Source organism: Dunckerocampus dactyliophorus, chromosome 11 (assembly GCF_027744805.1).
Source record: "Dunckerocampus dactyliophorus isolate RoL2022-P2 chromosome 11, RoL_Ddac_1.1, whole genome shotgun sequence".
Taxonomy (NCBI): Eukaryota; Metazoa; Chordata; class Actinopteri; order Syngnathiformes; family Syngnathidae; genus Dunckerocampus; species Dunckerocampus dactyliophorus.
Window position 1 is genome coordinate 27,666,341 of NC_072829.1, and position 16,874 is coordinate 27,683,214.

The 16,874-nt window shown below is 42.8% G+C and overlaps 1 protein-coding gene across 2 annotated transcripts in view; it reads right to left on the reverse strand.

Moving 5' to 3' along the window:
* The window catches only part of LOC129190340 (short transient receptor potential channel 7-like), a 52,593-nt gene extending 50,047 nt beyond the window's left edge, over positions 1-2,546 (reverse strand). For both annotated transcript variants that reach the window (XM_054792939.1, XM_054792937.1), the window contains exon 1: positions 1,947-2,546. In XM_054792939.1, coding sequence (XP_054648914.1) covers positions 1,947-2,422 — 476 coding nt within the window. In that variant the 5' untranslated portion in view covers positions 2,423-2,546. The remainder of the gene's footprint in view (positions 1-1,946) is intronic.
* Between the last annotated feature and the right edge of the window lie 14,328 nt (positions 2,547-16,874).

Genomic DNA, 16,874 nt, shown 5'->3' on the forward strand with positions numbered 1-16,874 from the left:
AGACTCCCTTTTGAAAGGCATGTGTTTTACTTGAGCAGTTTTAGGGATCCTGTCCACCCATTGAGGCTGGAATGGCAAACCAAGGACTCCCGCTATGCACTAGTGCTACCTTCCAGGAAGTAACAGTTGAGCTCCAAGTCAATGTACGGTGAAGAGCAGCTTAGTATTTAATCTCTCTTCCAACCAGTGCATGCTCCTATGTCTTGATGATGCGGGTTACAGTATATTCGTTTTGGACATTTTGGGTTGGATGTTTCCTGTTTGTGGCACCTTTTCCACAGAGTCTAACAGGTCCGGGATCTGTTTGTCCTGCATGTTGTTACAGGCACAGTTTCAACATTTGACAAAGTAGGGGATGGATTTTTGGAATCAGTTTAGTGCTTGAGTCATTGTAGGTTGAGTTTAGGGCTTGACTCCAATCCGTAAAAGTCATGAAATTCCAATCTCACTAGCTGTTAACATGACATGGAAAAGTTATGAAAATATCAGTCGTGTTTCAGGCCTTTCCTCCAACTCAACATCGGATATCATGTTTTACTACTGTATCTTACAGCAAATGACAAGATTCAGCAATTTGCATGCTAACTACAGAAAAAAGATAAGGAGGTGCAATCAGGTTTGAAATCATATTCTTCAAGACAGGCGGCGGAGGAGGTTTCCACGAGGACATGACAAAACGGCTTACTTTAAAGATCAAAAGGGGGCTTGCTCATCATGTTCACTGGTAATGAGAAACAGGCATGTTGTCTTTTACACACACACACACACACACACGCGCATGCACACACGTCAGACTACTGGCGATAAGCTTCTCTGTTTAAGCATCCATGCTTCTTCCAAGGCCTTTCAAGCTGCACACCGGTGTATAAAAGCAGCAGACCAGAGCAGATCAAAGACTCAGCAGTGTTGCCTGCCACTCTCAATATCTGATTGTCCTCACAGAGCCGCCTGGGCATCATGCATATCCATTAAGTGTCACCATTGATGTCCCATTTGTCTGTGTGTGTGGATGCACTGGACTCCACCCACTGGTGCTTTTCACAGTGGATGAATAGGTTAAGCATATAGGAGAATAAACACAAACACAATTCATTCTGACTGCATCTGAAGCACCCGTACAGTGGAATCAAATCAAGAGGTTGAGGGCTGGAGGGGAAAAATAATGCAAGGTTAAGACAGACACAGTGATTCAATAAAAGTCACGCAGGACAACCACATGCATAATGTACATACTTTTACATTTATGTTTATGGTAGGTGAGAGTGGGGAACTCCTCCTGGAATCTACACTCAATATATTTGATGGAAACCAAGAAAAAAACAAGGTGGCCCATTTGGCACAGCCTTGAACTGTAGGTTCCAGTCTATTGATGTAATTACTGGCGCACACTATCACCAGTGCAGAAGCTGCTCTTGGAAGAGTTGTTGCAATAAGCTTTTTATAGAAATATAAATGTGCCAGTTAGGTGCACAAACAATTCTATTTAAAGGAGGAAGTTTGTATTATGTTTATTGTACTTTACTGCAAACAACAATAATAACATGGTTTGTTGCATTGTATTTTCTGATACTGTTATTAAATTAGACCTTTACCAATTTGTAGTGTTGTAATTTTGCACTACATCAGTGGAGAAGTGTATATAGTTTGGTTGCCTTCTCATTCAGCTAAATGAGGCAACCAACATATTAGCAACGCCACTCTGAGTGATGCAGCGCAGTTTCACACCAGCAACTCAACGATAAAACAGTTAAAATAAAAAGTAAGCTTTATGATCTTTACAAAAGCGGAACATGTGTTGTAGCTCTTGTAATGGACGTCCCTGTGCCTAACCAATTGTTCACTAAGTGTAGAGCCCCATTCTGTTGAGTTGACATTAAAGAACTACCTTGTTGGTTTCTAGAGTGTAAGGTAAAAGTTGGCATTAATGATTCAATTGGGAGACTCACGATTGCCGGGTGTCTGAGTTGACGTCGGTGTCTATGTGCTCATTGGCATGGTGGTTTCCACAGCCCTGAGACTCGGAGACTCGGTAAACTCTCTGTCCGCGGTGCTGAAGGCTGCCGGCGCTCTCGGAGCCACGTCCCTTCCAGGGAGGGAGCGGCTCATCGTAGCGGTCACACACCACGTCAAGGTGCGCATATTGGTGCGAACTCAACGGAGAATCCCCGGCGCAGTGGCGGAACTTTGGCGGTGTGAGGTGAGGGCAGTCCCCCTGTTCTCGCGTATCCGGGGGCGAGTGAAGACAGTCGGGGGAGGCCAGGTATGGCGGGTCCGTGTCCTCCAGGAGCGGAGAGGCCGAGGAGAAAAGGTCCAGGGGCCGCCGACATGAAGGTGATCCTCTGGGGAGACACAAAGGCGGCGAGGGAGGCTCCGAGCGATGGGCTCGCTCCCCGCTATCGCTTTCCTCCCCCTCGTCAGACATCAGCAGAGTTGTGGACGTGGAAATACTTGATGAAATAGTCTTAGTTTAAGTGACAGACATTAGTCGAGACGTGTGTTAAACTTTCATCCAGACAAGTTTCCACCGAGCTGCGCGTTAACGTGGAGTCCCCTTCTCTTTACGTCAGCGTGCACGAGCGCAACAGCCAGGGCGCGCACTGGAGCCAGCCCTTCGCAAAATGGAAGATACTAATTTAAGCTGACACCTGCACAGTCGAAACACATTAGCTTAAAAACACTGACCTTCTTGGTTCAACTAGTATAGCTTTGAAAGCATATTGAAGCATTCTGTTAAAGCTGCGGTATCACGCCAACGTATGGTTGATTATACTATACATAATGGTATTTATTGTATGGTGAACTTCCCAAGGGATGTGTGACCACAAGAGTTTGGGAACATAAACTTGCTCAAGTAGCACCCCACCCCACATTACCATTACCCATTCAAAGCAGCGCTCAAAAGCGAACGTAAAGTTTCCGCATATTGCGCACAACAAGACACATAACTTCACTATTACTGAGTTTCGTCACATGATGTCACATCCGGTTGTTGTCAGACCCGCCTCTAAGTGAACGGGGGCAAATAAGCGTATTCGTCAGTAGAAGTCATGTAAAATCAGAGCAAAAATACCCAAAACAACCAAAAAAACGCATGAGAAGCCACCTTTTTCTGCATTTTCTGTATGTGTTGCTGAGTGGCGCCGACTAGACACGCTCCAGTTTACAGTGAGCAACAAGAACCACAATTTATACTAAAATCAAAGTTGAAACACTGTTGGAACTCGAATATGTGCAAATGCAGAAAGAATTGCCTCATAACAGTAAACATCGGGAGTCCAGCGATGCTCCACAGAGGGCTGGGAAGTGTGGCTTAGTAGCTAGCTAGCTTCTAGCAGCCGGGAAATAGCATGTCAAATTTGGCTACGGAGCTCACACGTTGCCAAACAGTGCAGTAAAATGACGAAGGACACATACAAAAATGTATTCTTGCACAGAGAATCGGTGTAAGAACGCAAATAGGCATGTTAGAAGCATTATTTTCACGGTGACGCTGAGATAACCTTTCACTGCTTTACAACGGTCTTTTTTTCCAACTATTTAATGTCTTCATGCATCACACCATTTACATTTCAACGACATGCACCGTTATTTGCTTTAATCTCCAAAATGTTGCACAAACCTACTGAGTCTGTATGTGGCTGTATCTTATGCTTGCCCCCTGTCTGCTCACGGGACGCGGCATGAACTGCCTGCTAGGTCACATGGTTGCAACCCAGCAATAAGAGCACCCAACAGGAAATGCCAGTGACACAAAGTAAACCCCAGACCCAGTATTAACAGGCTCAGCACAACCAGGCGATGCAAAAGCCACGGCTGGGTGGTGCCTGAGGTGTGGCTCTGGAGGTGACTGGATGCACAGGAGGATGACCAGGCCGCCGCTTCTGGTGGTTTCATGGTGGTTTGTTGTGTGTGATATTTGGCATCTATTACATTGGACTTACAGTGTGCATGTAAAAAGCAGACAAAGTGCAAAATAGCACTTCATGGAGACTCACAAAACGGCACTTTTAAACTGTCTAAATCCCAGCATCAAGGCTAGATTTTGGCCTACACACTTTTAATACGCTATTATGGGAACTCTGAGACCTGATGTAACATTTTTGAAAAAAATATGGGAAGTCTAGATCAGTGTTTCCCAACCTTTATTGAGCCAAGGCATAAAAATGATCTCTTGGCACACTACCAAACAAAAATGCTGCACGAATGCCAACAGATGGACAACTGCTGGCATATTTACAGTAGATGAACAAATATATATCATTTGTAATCAAAAAATAATCTTCAGACCAGTTAAGTGAAATTAGATGACAAATGTGCCACAGCACTGTGGCTTGCTTGTTGTGTGTTAGCCTGCTTGATCAATTTATTAATAACTGGCATCAAATCACATTTCAGCACTGCTTGGGACACAGGAGATGAAAGTCAATGAGAGTCAATGGACTCTTTGTCATTTGCCATTTACGAAAATCAGGGAAAAATGGGCGAAGTAACTGAACTGAATGACATCGTGTAACATAGCATAACACTGTAACATACCATACTACATGTTTTGATGAACTAGGTAGTATAGGGGCCCTTTGATTTCTGCGTTAACGAAATTGTGGAACTGGCCAATAAAAACGGAATCTACTGTTAAATGTGGAATCTCACAAAAATTGACATACTGTGAATGAAATGCTGTCATTGTGAGGACAAGGAACGTTTGCGTGGGGAAGTATGTCCCCGGTGGGCCCCTCAATCATGACAGAATCAACTCTCAAACACAAGCCCACCCCCTCCCGAACTAAACGTGTTGAAACGACGACCTGAAACACCCGCAAAAGTGGGCAAAAAAAACTTTTAGAGTCGTGTCTTACGGCGCGTGAATGGAAGCTGGCTGGGTTAGCTTAGTTCAGCAGAGCATGCTAGTGCGGCTGTGTGTGTGTTTATACCGTGTTGTGTTTTACCGCTTGTTCATGGAAGCGAGCGTCTTACGATACTCGCTGACGTCGCGCAAGTTCTGAGTGAAATAAGGACGGGAGGGACGTTTATCTTGCGCCCAGCTCATCTTAACTGTCAACGGACATTCTCAACATATGACACACTTCCAGCCTTCAAAATAAGAGCTCAGTCCTCCACATACCGTCTAATTGTGTAACAAAATAAGGGAGTCATAAAGAAATATCTTACGTTAATAGCGCAGTTGGAATTGTATCATTGACTACGTCTTACTTAGCCACAAGCACAGGCATTGCAGTTTGTTGAGGATTTTGTGGTAACGTATGCAGAGGCTGACATCCCTTTAGAAAAGTTAGCGAAGCTACATCCATTTCTGAAATACTGCCCAAAATCGCATCAATAAATGTAAGAATTTTCTAGACATTTTATTTGCTGTCACAAAAGTACACTCGCTAAGCTAGTAAAATGAGTGTAAACGGTAAACGGAATTGACACCAATGAAAAGGAAAAAACGGATTTGGGAAAAAAAATACAACAGCTTTCATAGGGCCCTATTAGTAATATCAACACCCAGCAAATAAACACTTTTCCAACTGTCCTTATTGAAACATGTTGGTCCCGTATGTCAATAAAGTTGATTCTGCGTTTAGTGTGTGGCACAGTACCTCAGTGATGCAGCCCTCAGGCAGCTAAGTCATTAGTTTGTTGGTCCGAGCTGTTGGATATTTTCCTCCAGTAGGCCCACTGCAGATGTGACTGTTCGGTGATGAGAGATTATTACCATTTTACACACATTTGCTACATCCTTGGCTCCACTAACTCAGCAGGTGTTTACCCCAACAAAACCATGGCAATCAAAATGCAATTCGTTTAAACTTTGATTTGAGTTTACACAGCACACATATGGCTGGTAGGGTGTGCATAGACACAAGGCAGGTGACTTATTTTAGGATTTTTTTTATTTTTATTTTTTAAATGAGTTACCTTGTCTTCATTCCAAGATGGATTTCTTCATCAATCATCCCTGTTCCTTTAATTTGACTGCAGTGAAAATAAAGTACGAGATAGTCATATATCAGATTCACATTAGATGTATTGTGTAATACATTTATTGCAAAGTAATATACATTTTGGGAAGCCACTGCAGAATAGTTCCAAGAGTTATTTGTTTAAGGCTGAGTGGGCCATCGCTCTTGGTTTTAACACCTGAAACAACAAGGGCGGTTTGATGGACTGATTGATGGAAAAAAAAAAACCTGTTTACGCCAGTTGACCTTATGAGTCACCGAATAGAGACTAAACTTGATTTGGTGGGGAAAAGGAATACCACCAACCACCTGGCTTCCCATGTTATTCGCTTCAACAGGCCAATCAGTGGAATGTGTCAGCGGACGAAGGGCACCAAAGCTAATCACATACACCCTCCATCGACCTGATGATAATTTTACTGGTCACTTGCTCAGCGATGCATTGTGTCCTCGCTGTGGGCAGAAGTCCCTCGAGTGGAGCAGGTGACAATGATGAGGTTTCTCTGTAGCCTTACTATTTACTTGATTCAGTTAACATAATTGTGTGTCTCCTCCATTAGCTGTGAGGTTGCATGAGCAGGCAATCAATACATAGCTGCTGCATATTTTATATTCGGTTGTAAAGTATTTGAATATTTTTATTACATGGCGAGACTGCGCAGATTACAGATTACTTACATTATATGACTTATTATAATGGGTAGACCCATGCTACTGTGTACACCAGGGGTGTCCAAACTTTTTCCAATACAGCCACCAGTCTAAATACACTTGACATTTATCATCTTTACAGAGATGGTTTCTCCTCCTAAACAGACATTACCTGTTGCATGTAAACGATACATCTTCTCACCTAAAGATCATTTTCCCGTGAGGTGGCAGGTGGGACTGCTGAGAAAATCTAACTAGTCTAGTGACCTCTATGAAGTGAAGAGCGAGCCGCATCAGGGGCTTCATTCCTGCAGAGCCAATCAGTCAGTTGGACCTAACTATTAATTACCCTCCTCAGTGGGCCAAGGAGAGAGCATCAAAGTTTCTCTGGCTGTGGAACTAGCTGCTCTCTTAGCCAGGCATCTGCAGTAATGGAAGATGATGTGTCAGAAAACACCAGACTGCTTTTGGGGAATCACTCCTCCTCCTTCAAGCATTGAAGGAAACACAAACACAGAAAAAACGCCAATACTCTTCAAACCGTATTCGGAAGCAATATTCCTAACTGTCATAAGCAGAATTTAACTCCTGTAATGCTACAAAAACAATAACACACTCACTTAACGGCAAATGAGGAGGTAATTCATGTTGCATTACTGATGTCCCTCATACACCATTTACAATAACACCAGTATTAAATGACCCATGTGATATGCTGACGCCACGCATGATGATAGTTCAGGGTCCAAAATGTGTACTGTACGTCATTTAAGGCGTATTTCTCCACAAAACTGTGGCCAAACTCCCAAACTAACAAGCAGCTGCCCTCGGGAGACATTCAATTTAACTGTAACACCACTGATTATTATGGTCACGCTCACAAGCTGGAGTCAACAGCGTGCATTCCGTTTGCATTGGAAATAATCTCACAATGGCACATAAGTCCAACAAATGTCACTTCTTGGCAGGTCTTTCTTCCTGTAATAGCAGGACAAACATTCACTGACATGATCGTACATCGCTTTCTTTATTGACTATTTAGGGAACATTACATATCAAAATCTGTTTTAGGAGTGACTCTCCGCATTTGTTGAGAAAATAAAAGAATAAATGGTCCAGGTAATGGTCTTCCATAAACATAAAGGAAAGAGACTCCAGGTCTCATTCTTTCACTCTTTAGAACACGTTGACTCAGCCTTGGCTTCAATACAATTATTGCTTCCATCCATCAAGGTCTTATGGCAAGGTGATTACAGTATGTTTTCGCAGTAGTGAAAAATGGAATAGCTGCCCTTAACATCACAATCACGGTGTGGGATTCAACCATTTTTTTAGCCTGTTCGTTGAATATTTGATAAGCATCAGATAAATCAGTTGTCACTTTTTATCACCCAAGACAAGATTCCCTGGGTCCCCCCATAACATTTGCCTGCTGCCGAACCTACATAAGCAACACCATGTGTGTGTGTGTGTGTGTGTGTGTGTGTGTGTGTGTGTGTGTGCGCACGTGTGTGTGGGTGTGTGTGCAAATCATCCCAGCCTCACCCGGTTACCGCCTGGAAAATCCATTGCACAAATTGAAAAAGCTCCAGAGAGAATGAAGTGACTGGCTAGATTTTCCTTTCTCACTCTGCTGAACAAAGATGCGAAAGTGACCCAAGGCTGCAATGACACAAGTCAGCTTGCAGCTGCCGTTGTGATATATCGGTTACAAAGTGACCTCGATGTGTTAGCGTAAAAGGTCAGGGATGCATGAAAAGACAATGTGAGACAAGACGTAAATAAAACAACTACACTGACAAAAAAATGAACGGAGTCTAAGGGTTTACCTTTTACTTAACTGCACGATGCTTGAGTAACGATTGAATCTGAGGTTTGTGGTCACTATTACAATTTCTAAGCTGCTGTGTTACCAATAAATAAAGTGTCTTTCAATAATCCAGTCGTCCCTCACAATATCACGATTCGATCCGATTATCGCTATATCACGCTTTTTCAGAAATGAACTAATGAATAAATGGCTGTTTCGTGGTAAACTATAGTCTACTGTTAGTCAAAACATATTGAGATACAAGTGACATGTAGTATTGTGGTCACTAGGCGGCAGTAATGGCACAAAACATCCATCCATCCATTTTCTATACCGCTTATCCTCTTTAGGGTCGCGGAGGCATGCTGGAGCCTATCATTGATGAGAGATTACCTTACATTCCATTACATGCCGCACAAAGTCATGAAGTCACCCATGGTGTGTCTGAGATGAGAGTGGAAAAAAAGGTCACCCATTACGTGTGAAAGTGGTAACTTTTTGTAAGTTAAGTTAAGAAGAAATCGATTCCGTCTCGAGTCCCTGCAGCACAAGTGTTGTGCATTGCGACGTTCACAATGAAGAATAGGAGCGTAAAAGTGACGACAGGAGTGTTATTTCATGTCTACAGGGCTCTAATACTGTTACAAACCGTATTTAAACAATCATTAAAATGTTTTCAATGTTCTAAGCATGAGAATATTCCATTTATTAAACATTGAATCCAGTGTTGCGTAAATTCACTTGTCACGGTCGGATCTGGAAGCCATGACACGCTATAAACGAGGGATGACTGTACATCAGCACCATATTGAACGTGAGGTAAAAGAGCAGAAGCTGCGTCATGACAAGTCCAAATGTAAGTCTGAACTGAGATGCACTTTATTCTTATCAAAAAGTCTGCCTTTACAAAGATAACGGTGCTCTGTTTTAATTAAGTGTGAGAGAGGGCCTTTTTTTTTTATTACTGCGCTTGTAGTTTGCAGTGTAGAAGCGTGTACTGTATTTCATCAGGTAACCAGTCATTATGATGAAGTGCTGTTCTACAAGCACAACCGCATCCATTGTTAATGTTACTGTTCCCTGTGAGTGCTGATAAAAACGGAGTGTTATTTCCGTAAAAGCAGACCTTTGGATAAAGCTCCTTCAGTGGATTGTGCAAGTGAATCTATTGTTGTGGCCGGCGAGAGTGTCTGTTTGTTTATATGTGGCTGCCGTTGAGGCTAGATGTGTATAATTAATTTTTTCACGCTTTGTCTGAGCTGACTTGCAATTTGAATCTGTGAAATTAGCATATAAAGCATGTGCTTCCTAATAACCCCACTTCTCAGTCATGCACGTCAATCGCCTACTCGATGCACATGGAGACATACTGAAACGATGAAATCAAATTGCTATGATGCAACTCTTTTTCAAAGCCATGACATCAACAAACACATTTAGGGTCCGATATAAACGTAAATAAAAAGGGTTCCCAAATAAAGAAGCCAATTGGCTCAGCTGTATTTGTACATGTTCCGTTGCCCAGTTAAGGTTAGAATTCAAATGAGATGCATACAGTCTGACTGTTTGACTGCACGTCCAAAAGCAAACATAGGCTGTTAGTTGTGCACCAGAAATGAGCTCATGACCACGGAATAGTTGGAAATCAAAGGAGATTACTTCCAAGGACTTTGCAGATGAATAATGTTATCCACTCATGGTTTGCAAATTACAATTCACCCTCAACCTCATATTACTCTCAATAACTTTAAAAGCCACAAGCAGACACGGAGCATTATTGTCAGCATCTCACAAGCGGCGGACGCATATTGCTTAATAGGCTGCCAGGGGTCAACTTGCAGCTGCAGGTGATGCAGAAATCAATAGGCTTGGAATTGGAAAGGCAAGACGAGGCGAAATAAAAACAACAATAGTGACAAAGGCTTAATCTTTGCTTTCCTGAAAACAGAGGAGGAATGTGACGTTGCTCACCACAAGTGATCATGGAACACTACTCATCACGGCCCTAAACTCAAACTCCAACTGAATGGATGCCCGCATATTCACGATTCAGCATTTGCAGCCTTGCAAATTGATTTCTTTATTTTGAATTATTGTTTTCTCCAAAAATATGTCGTTTTTGTCGCAGAATATTCACCCTCAGTCAGTAATCATTTAAATACGTGATTAAATACGTGATAATGAAGTATAAAATGGACAGCATAATAGTACAGCATCCATCCATCTATCTTCTGCTTATCCAAGGTCGGGTCGTGGTGGCAGCAGCCTAAGCAGGGAAGCCCACACTTCCATCTCCCCATCTACTTTGTCCAGCTCCTCCCGGCGGATCCCGAGGCCCTCCCCGGCTAGTTGAGAGACATAGTCTCTCCAATGTGTCATAGGTCTTCCCCGAAATACCCTACCAGTCGGATGTGCCCTGAAGACCTCCCCAGGGAGGCATCCTGACCAGATGCCCAAGTTACCTCATCTGGCTCCTCTCAATGCGGAGGAGGAGCGGTTCTCCACCGAGTTTCTCCGGGATGACAGTGCGTCTCACCTTATCTCTAAGGGACAGCCCGGCCACGAAACGGAGAAAACTCATTTCGGCTGCTTTTACCCACAATCTTGTCCTTTCAGTCACTACGCAAAGTTCATGATCATAGGTGTGGGTAGGAACGTAGATCGACCGGTAAATTGAGAGCCTTGCCTTTTGGCTCTGCTCCCTCTTCACCATGACGGACCGATGGAGAATCCGCATCGCTGCAGACGCCGCACCAATCTACCTGTCGATCTCGCGTTTCATCCTTCCCTCTCTCGTGAACAAGACCCCGAGGTACTTAAACTCCAACACTTGGGGCAGGATCTCGTCATGCACTATGCAATGTCAGTGCAAGATGGTGCCACCATGTGTGGCTTTTGGAAGCGCTGGTTTCAACAATCTGGCCACAAACTTGCAGCAACGTGAACACAAGTTAATATATGATTGCCAGTCGTTACTGGAAGTACAACAAGCAAGCAGTGAGGATTATGTAGACGTGGCTTGGAGAAACACCTTCTCCAACAGCTAGCCGGGATGGCCGAATACAAGCAGAGCCACCACTAGCCACCTTAGAGGGAGATGGAGGTGGCCCCACAACAGACAGACACATGGCTGTGGTGCTAGCCTGTCTACCAGGCTAAAGGCTAAACCGTGACTCCCATTCCTCCTGTTCTCTTGATCATCTCTGATTATCATTCATGATCATTCATTACATATTTCATCATTTAAAATGTGTTTAGTAAGTGTGTGAGGCATATGAGGTTGACTTGGCCCTGGATTGTGCTTCTCTGCTTTTAACGTTCTTCATCGTGAGGCAACAATGGAAATTGAAGAGAGACAGGGATGGTTTTGGAGCTGAATTTAATCTAATGAGTACAACAGTCACTTTTATTGCAAATGTTGATCCAAAATTGGAGGAGAAGTTAACATTGAACAGGAAGGTTTGGAGGGGGCGAACCGAGCTGTCAAAGCGTACGTTGGCGCCTCGATCACGCATCAAACGCCAGCCTCTTTGACATTGTCAAAATAGACATTTTTATGGGCGTCTCAATTAATCACTTTTATTTGCCATCTGTGGATGGTCTTGGATCATAAGCCCCATGAGTAGCCGGGATCTACTGGTTAGTGTATTTGTTCCCAAGACTCAGACACTGTACCAACATGTTTAAGCAACACTGCTTTTCGACATTCCTTGGGGAAAAAGTAAAGTAACGGGAAACATGCAAATATGCTTTCTCTCCAGGTTGTAGCCAGTGACCAAAATGGACATTGAGGTTGTAGACAGGTGAAAGGATGGGTCAAAAGCAGGTAAACTGACATATATAATGGAGTGTGTCCCCTAACATTATGTTTGGGGGGTGTCTTCTTCTTTTAATAAATAAACTGCTGTAAATTCCGGACTATTAAGCACACCTGAATATAAGCTGCACCCACCAAATTTAAAGAGAAACAATATTTTGTACATATATAGGCCGCACTCGTCTACTGTATAAGCTGCAGGTGTCCACGTTGTAAACTGTAGTAATTCTGCACTTGATCAAACTTACTTAAACTTTGTCAGATCAAAACACAATCGCTGCATAAAACTTCAAAAGTTGTGATATCAAAGTCTACTTTATTACTCCAATTCACTATTTCCTGACTCTGCACTCTAAGCATCATGGGGAACGTACGTAGTTGTTTTAGCCATAAATTAGCTACGTCGCAAGGTTCAAAGCATGTGAAAACAGTAACATCTTGTAGTCCGGAATTTACGGTAATTAGTCTTATTTTATTTACCTTATTCACACAACAGCATATCATTTCTGTCTCTACATGGTCAGGCATTTACAATTTCTTATCTCTCTGTATCACGATTGCATTAATTAAATGGAACATGTTTGACTTTGTGGATTATCTTTGCTTTCTATCATAAAATGTTATCAAATGTAACTGTCGAGGAAGAAGTGCAATGTAGTCGGCTGTGCTGCGCGTGTCTGCGCCGGTGTTCGTCCGTCATCTCAAATCCATAAACCTAGGGGAAATACCTAGGTACCTAAACCTCGGGAAAGATGAAACCACAAGGGACAAGGCACGAGATTAAAAAAGGTTACAAGTTCAACATAAGGATGATAACACAGACGGAAGAAATTGCCGAGTGTCCGAGTGTGACCGTAAGAATTGCAAGAGAACCTGGCAAGCTGATGGTCGTCAAGATTTGCAGGCTAGGCTGAGCGTTGCCAAATTGGGGAGAGACTGGAAGCCATGACTACCCTCTACACAGTATAACCACAGAGGAGGTAAAGTTGGGTATAGGACAGCGACTTCATCGAGTAAAAGCGTATTTTAATCCCTTGAAGTCTTCATTCTATGTGGCATGCGTTCAACAAGGTGCTATCTAGACATCGTATGTTACAGGCTGAAGACATCAACTGACATTTCTGTGAATATTCTCAATCCAAGTCATCGCAAGCTCAGGGCACTGAACCGATTGCAACTGTAGAGACAACACGAACAGTCCAGTAGTGATCGATTCTCTCTCTACATCTTACATGGAAAAGCCAGGAACTCCATAACCACTGACGAAAGCAGGGATAGAAAGTTGTATAAGAATAAAGGACAATAAACCTTGTCCAAGAGGAGCTGGCGAAGGATAAAATAATAAATGCCAGGTACGTAGATGCTACAAAGGGAGCTGAATTTGTTTTGTGTCCTTCTCTTTTATCTGTCTATTCAATATTTAGGGTTCAAGGGTCAGTGTATTGGAAAGACTCCTAAAGGAGAGTGACAAAGAAGAAAAGGATGAGTCTTCATCAGCATGACAAGAAGACATCCCATGCAGTACCAAGACAATGACTAAAATGTACCCGCATAAAACAAACTATGCTCTTTGCTCATTAAACATTGCATTGGAGTCTATTTGTTTTCAGGTGTTGCAGTGGAGCAAAACTTGAACCACCTGGGAAAAGTAATAAGCATCTTAGTTTGTCATTGGACTTTTTGCACGTTGCTGATCTTGGCAGGGAAACCAGAAAGAGACCCGCATGCAAATGATTCAGTCGCCAGAGTAAAAGGAATTCATCTTCAATTTCAAGCTTTTTCTTCATGGTCATGCTCCACCAGTTTGTCTGACAGCATGTGTTGACTCTAACAGCCAAACAGGAAGTGGCGGTAATTGGACTCAGGTGGGGTTAGCAGACGCATTGGCAAACCAACCCCAGACTAAAACTATGTTGGCATTATACCTATTTTATTAATCACCTTCTCTGTTGCGGTGACCTCTCGGCGAGTGTGCGCCTTTCTCTCTTTCTTTTCCTCTGCAATAACAGAAAAGTTGGTGCAAAGGCAGTGGTGGTGGTGTGTAAAATATGGATGAGAACACACTGTGAAACTTTGGACTGTGTGTGCAGACACGTCAGAGAGGAGGCTCAAGAGGAGAAAGGGGAGGACAATAACCGCCGAAGGAAACATCTTATTGAGTCATCGATCGTAACTCCACTGGTGTGTTAGGTTTGCTCATGGAAGTACTGGAGAGTCGTCGAAATGAAGGTTAGCCAGGAGTGCTCTCTTATGGGCACATTTACACATTTATGGGCACATCTACAAGTACTAACCCATGCTCCTAATCACACCTTTGCTAAATTGTTCCGACATAGCTGTAGCTAGTGACCGGCACAAGCCCAGAACAAAATGAACCCCATGAACCATCTGCCGTGCATTGGAGTCCAAACATAAAGACAGAGACGGATGGTGATAGGCGGAACGTTGGCAAAGGTTATTTTATAATCAAGCATCAGAAGATTTGGGGAGTTGTTTGTGAACAGCGAAGCTTATCTGGGGCGTGTCCTCCATGTACATCGAGTGACCTTTTCACACTTTCAGGGTCACAAACTAAAAGCTAGCTACAGAGTTTTAACAGCACGTGGATCACGTTAACAAATCAAAGTGATCATAAAGTGGACTTACTGTATGAGACTGTCTGACGGCAGCAACATGTTTCATGCTCACAGGCTGCCGTGATTGACACTAGCTCAGCAATAACCACCGCGGAGGCTGTCAAACTTAAACTCATTTTACGAGCAAAGCATTGCTTGTCAGAAGCACAGAGTGTGACCAGCAACACTTCTTTAGTTTGCTTTGTTGGTCTGAGTGGAAGAATCATGTCATCTGTGTTTCTACAAGAAGAGTAAACTAAACAGTCTGTCTCTACATTTCAGTAGGAAAGTAAAGAGTACAAAAGTTAATAACCAATTCAAATCAACAGCTAACTGTTTCCTATTAGCATGAGTGATGGCTTTTCCAAACTACTCCACTTTCCCTTTCATAGCTATTCTGAATGATTGAAATGGCGTTATGCAAGATGTTAGACTAATGAACTTGGGGAAGGTCCTACTGAGATGGGAAATTACATTTCTTCACTTTTCCTTCTCTCGTCCTCTCCTACTCAAGCAACAATATGAAACTGTTCCAGCACATATTTGACCACTGGCTGCAAAAAACAACCTGCAACCTGCATGGGAACGGAAGAGAGACAGACCATCTTAATACTTAACACTTGAAAATGTAAGTTTTTCTTCCAGAGAAACTGGAGTGTTCTAAAACCTTTAACCGGTGGTGTACATTTGTGCAATTTTCAACTAGTTTTAAACGTTTTGATCAGGAGTTTCTATATTTATTGTAATATATGCCGATTAGCCTACAGTATAAACAGACGTCTGAATGATGGAGTTTCACGAGAACACATCATCTTCCAAGATACATCTATCACAGCTGAAGAGTTGCTCTCACATTTAAGATAGGGACTAATTAATCATTGAACCCATCTGTGGCCAACAAGACACCAAAATCCATCATGTGTCTCTGGCACCTTCTTAGTATCAGATAAATGAGAACGTACAGAAAAAAAGGAAATTCTCTGCAGATTTAAGTGCATTACAACGAAAGGGATACAGTGTTCCCTCGTTTATCGTGGGGGGTAGGTTCCAAAATAGCTCACGGTAAGTGAAATCCGCAAAGTAGCCAACTTTATTTAACAATTATTTGATGTGTTTTAAGGCTGTAAAACCCCCCAACACACTTTATACACTTTTCTCAGACGGGCATTAACATTTTCTCACACTTTAAACACTCCGAGTTCAAATTTCGTTTGAATTTTAAAGATCAATCTACTAGATTGGACACAATAAATGAGTGAGTTAAGTGACTCACACATATCCACTCCACGTACTTCGTCCTGGCGCCATTCTGCTGTAGTGTTTTTGTACGCCTCCTGCGGTCGTCCTCCTCCTTGAACCAAAGAATCATTTAGCCAATTAGCTGCTTCTTTTTCTTTTTCATCTATTGTTTGTTGGTGGTTAGCAAGCAGCTCATGCAGTTGCCTAGTTTGCTAGTGACCGCACAAAGGAGATTGATTGATGGTCTACAGCCAATCAGGATACAGAACACAATGGGCGAGTTCTCCCTCAGCCAATAAGGACTGCTGTGGCTCTATATTTGGCCGGCTATTGTCTACTGTGGGTTCCTAATTGCTCATACAGGCAAGCACACAGACGAGGTGGCGCTGCATACGTCAGGTATACCCCATCCTCTACTGGTAGCAGTAGTACATACAATAACCGACACATACAACAGAGCACTGACAGATCACTCTAATACACCACAAGGACGCAGAACACAATGAGCGCTTATACGCTGTCAAAAAAATGCACTTTAAAAAACCCACGAAACAGCAAATTTGCGAGAGGTGAACCGCGATGTAGCGAGGGAACACTGCACATTAAAGTCAAAGTCAAAGTATTTCTAACAGGATATATAACATTCGTTTGCCCCACTGCTGATTCCATTTGTCAAGCGTGGGTCTCCAGTCCTTGAAAGATAGAAGACGTTAACAATGCAATTTCTTGCTTGCCCTTACTTGGTGCATTATCTGCTTCTGACTTTCAAAGCAAAA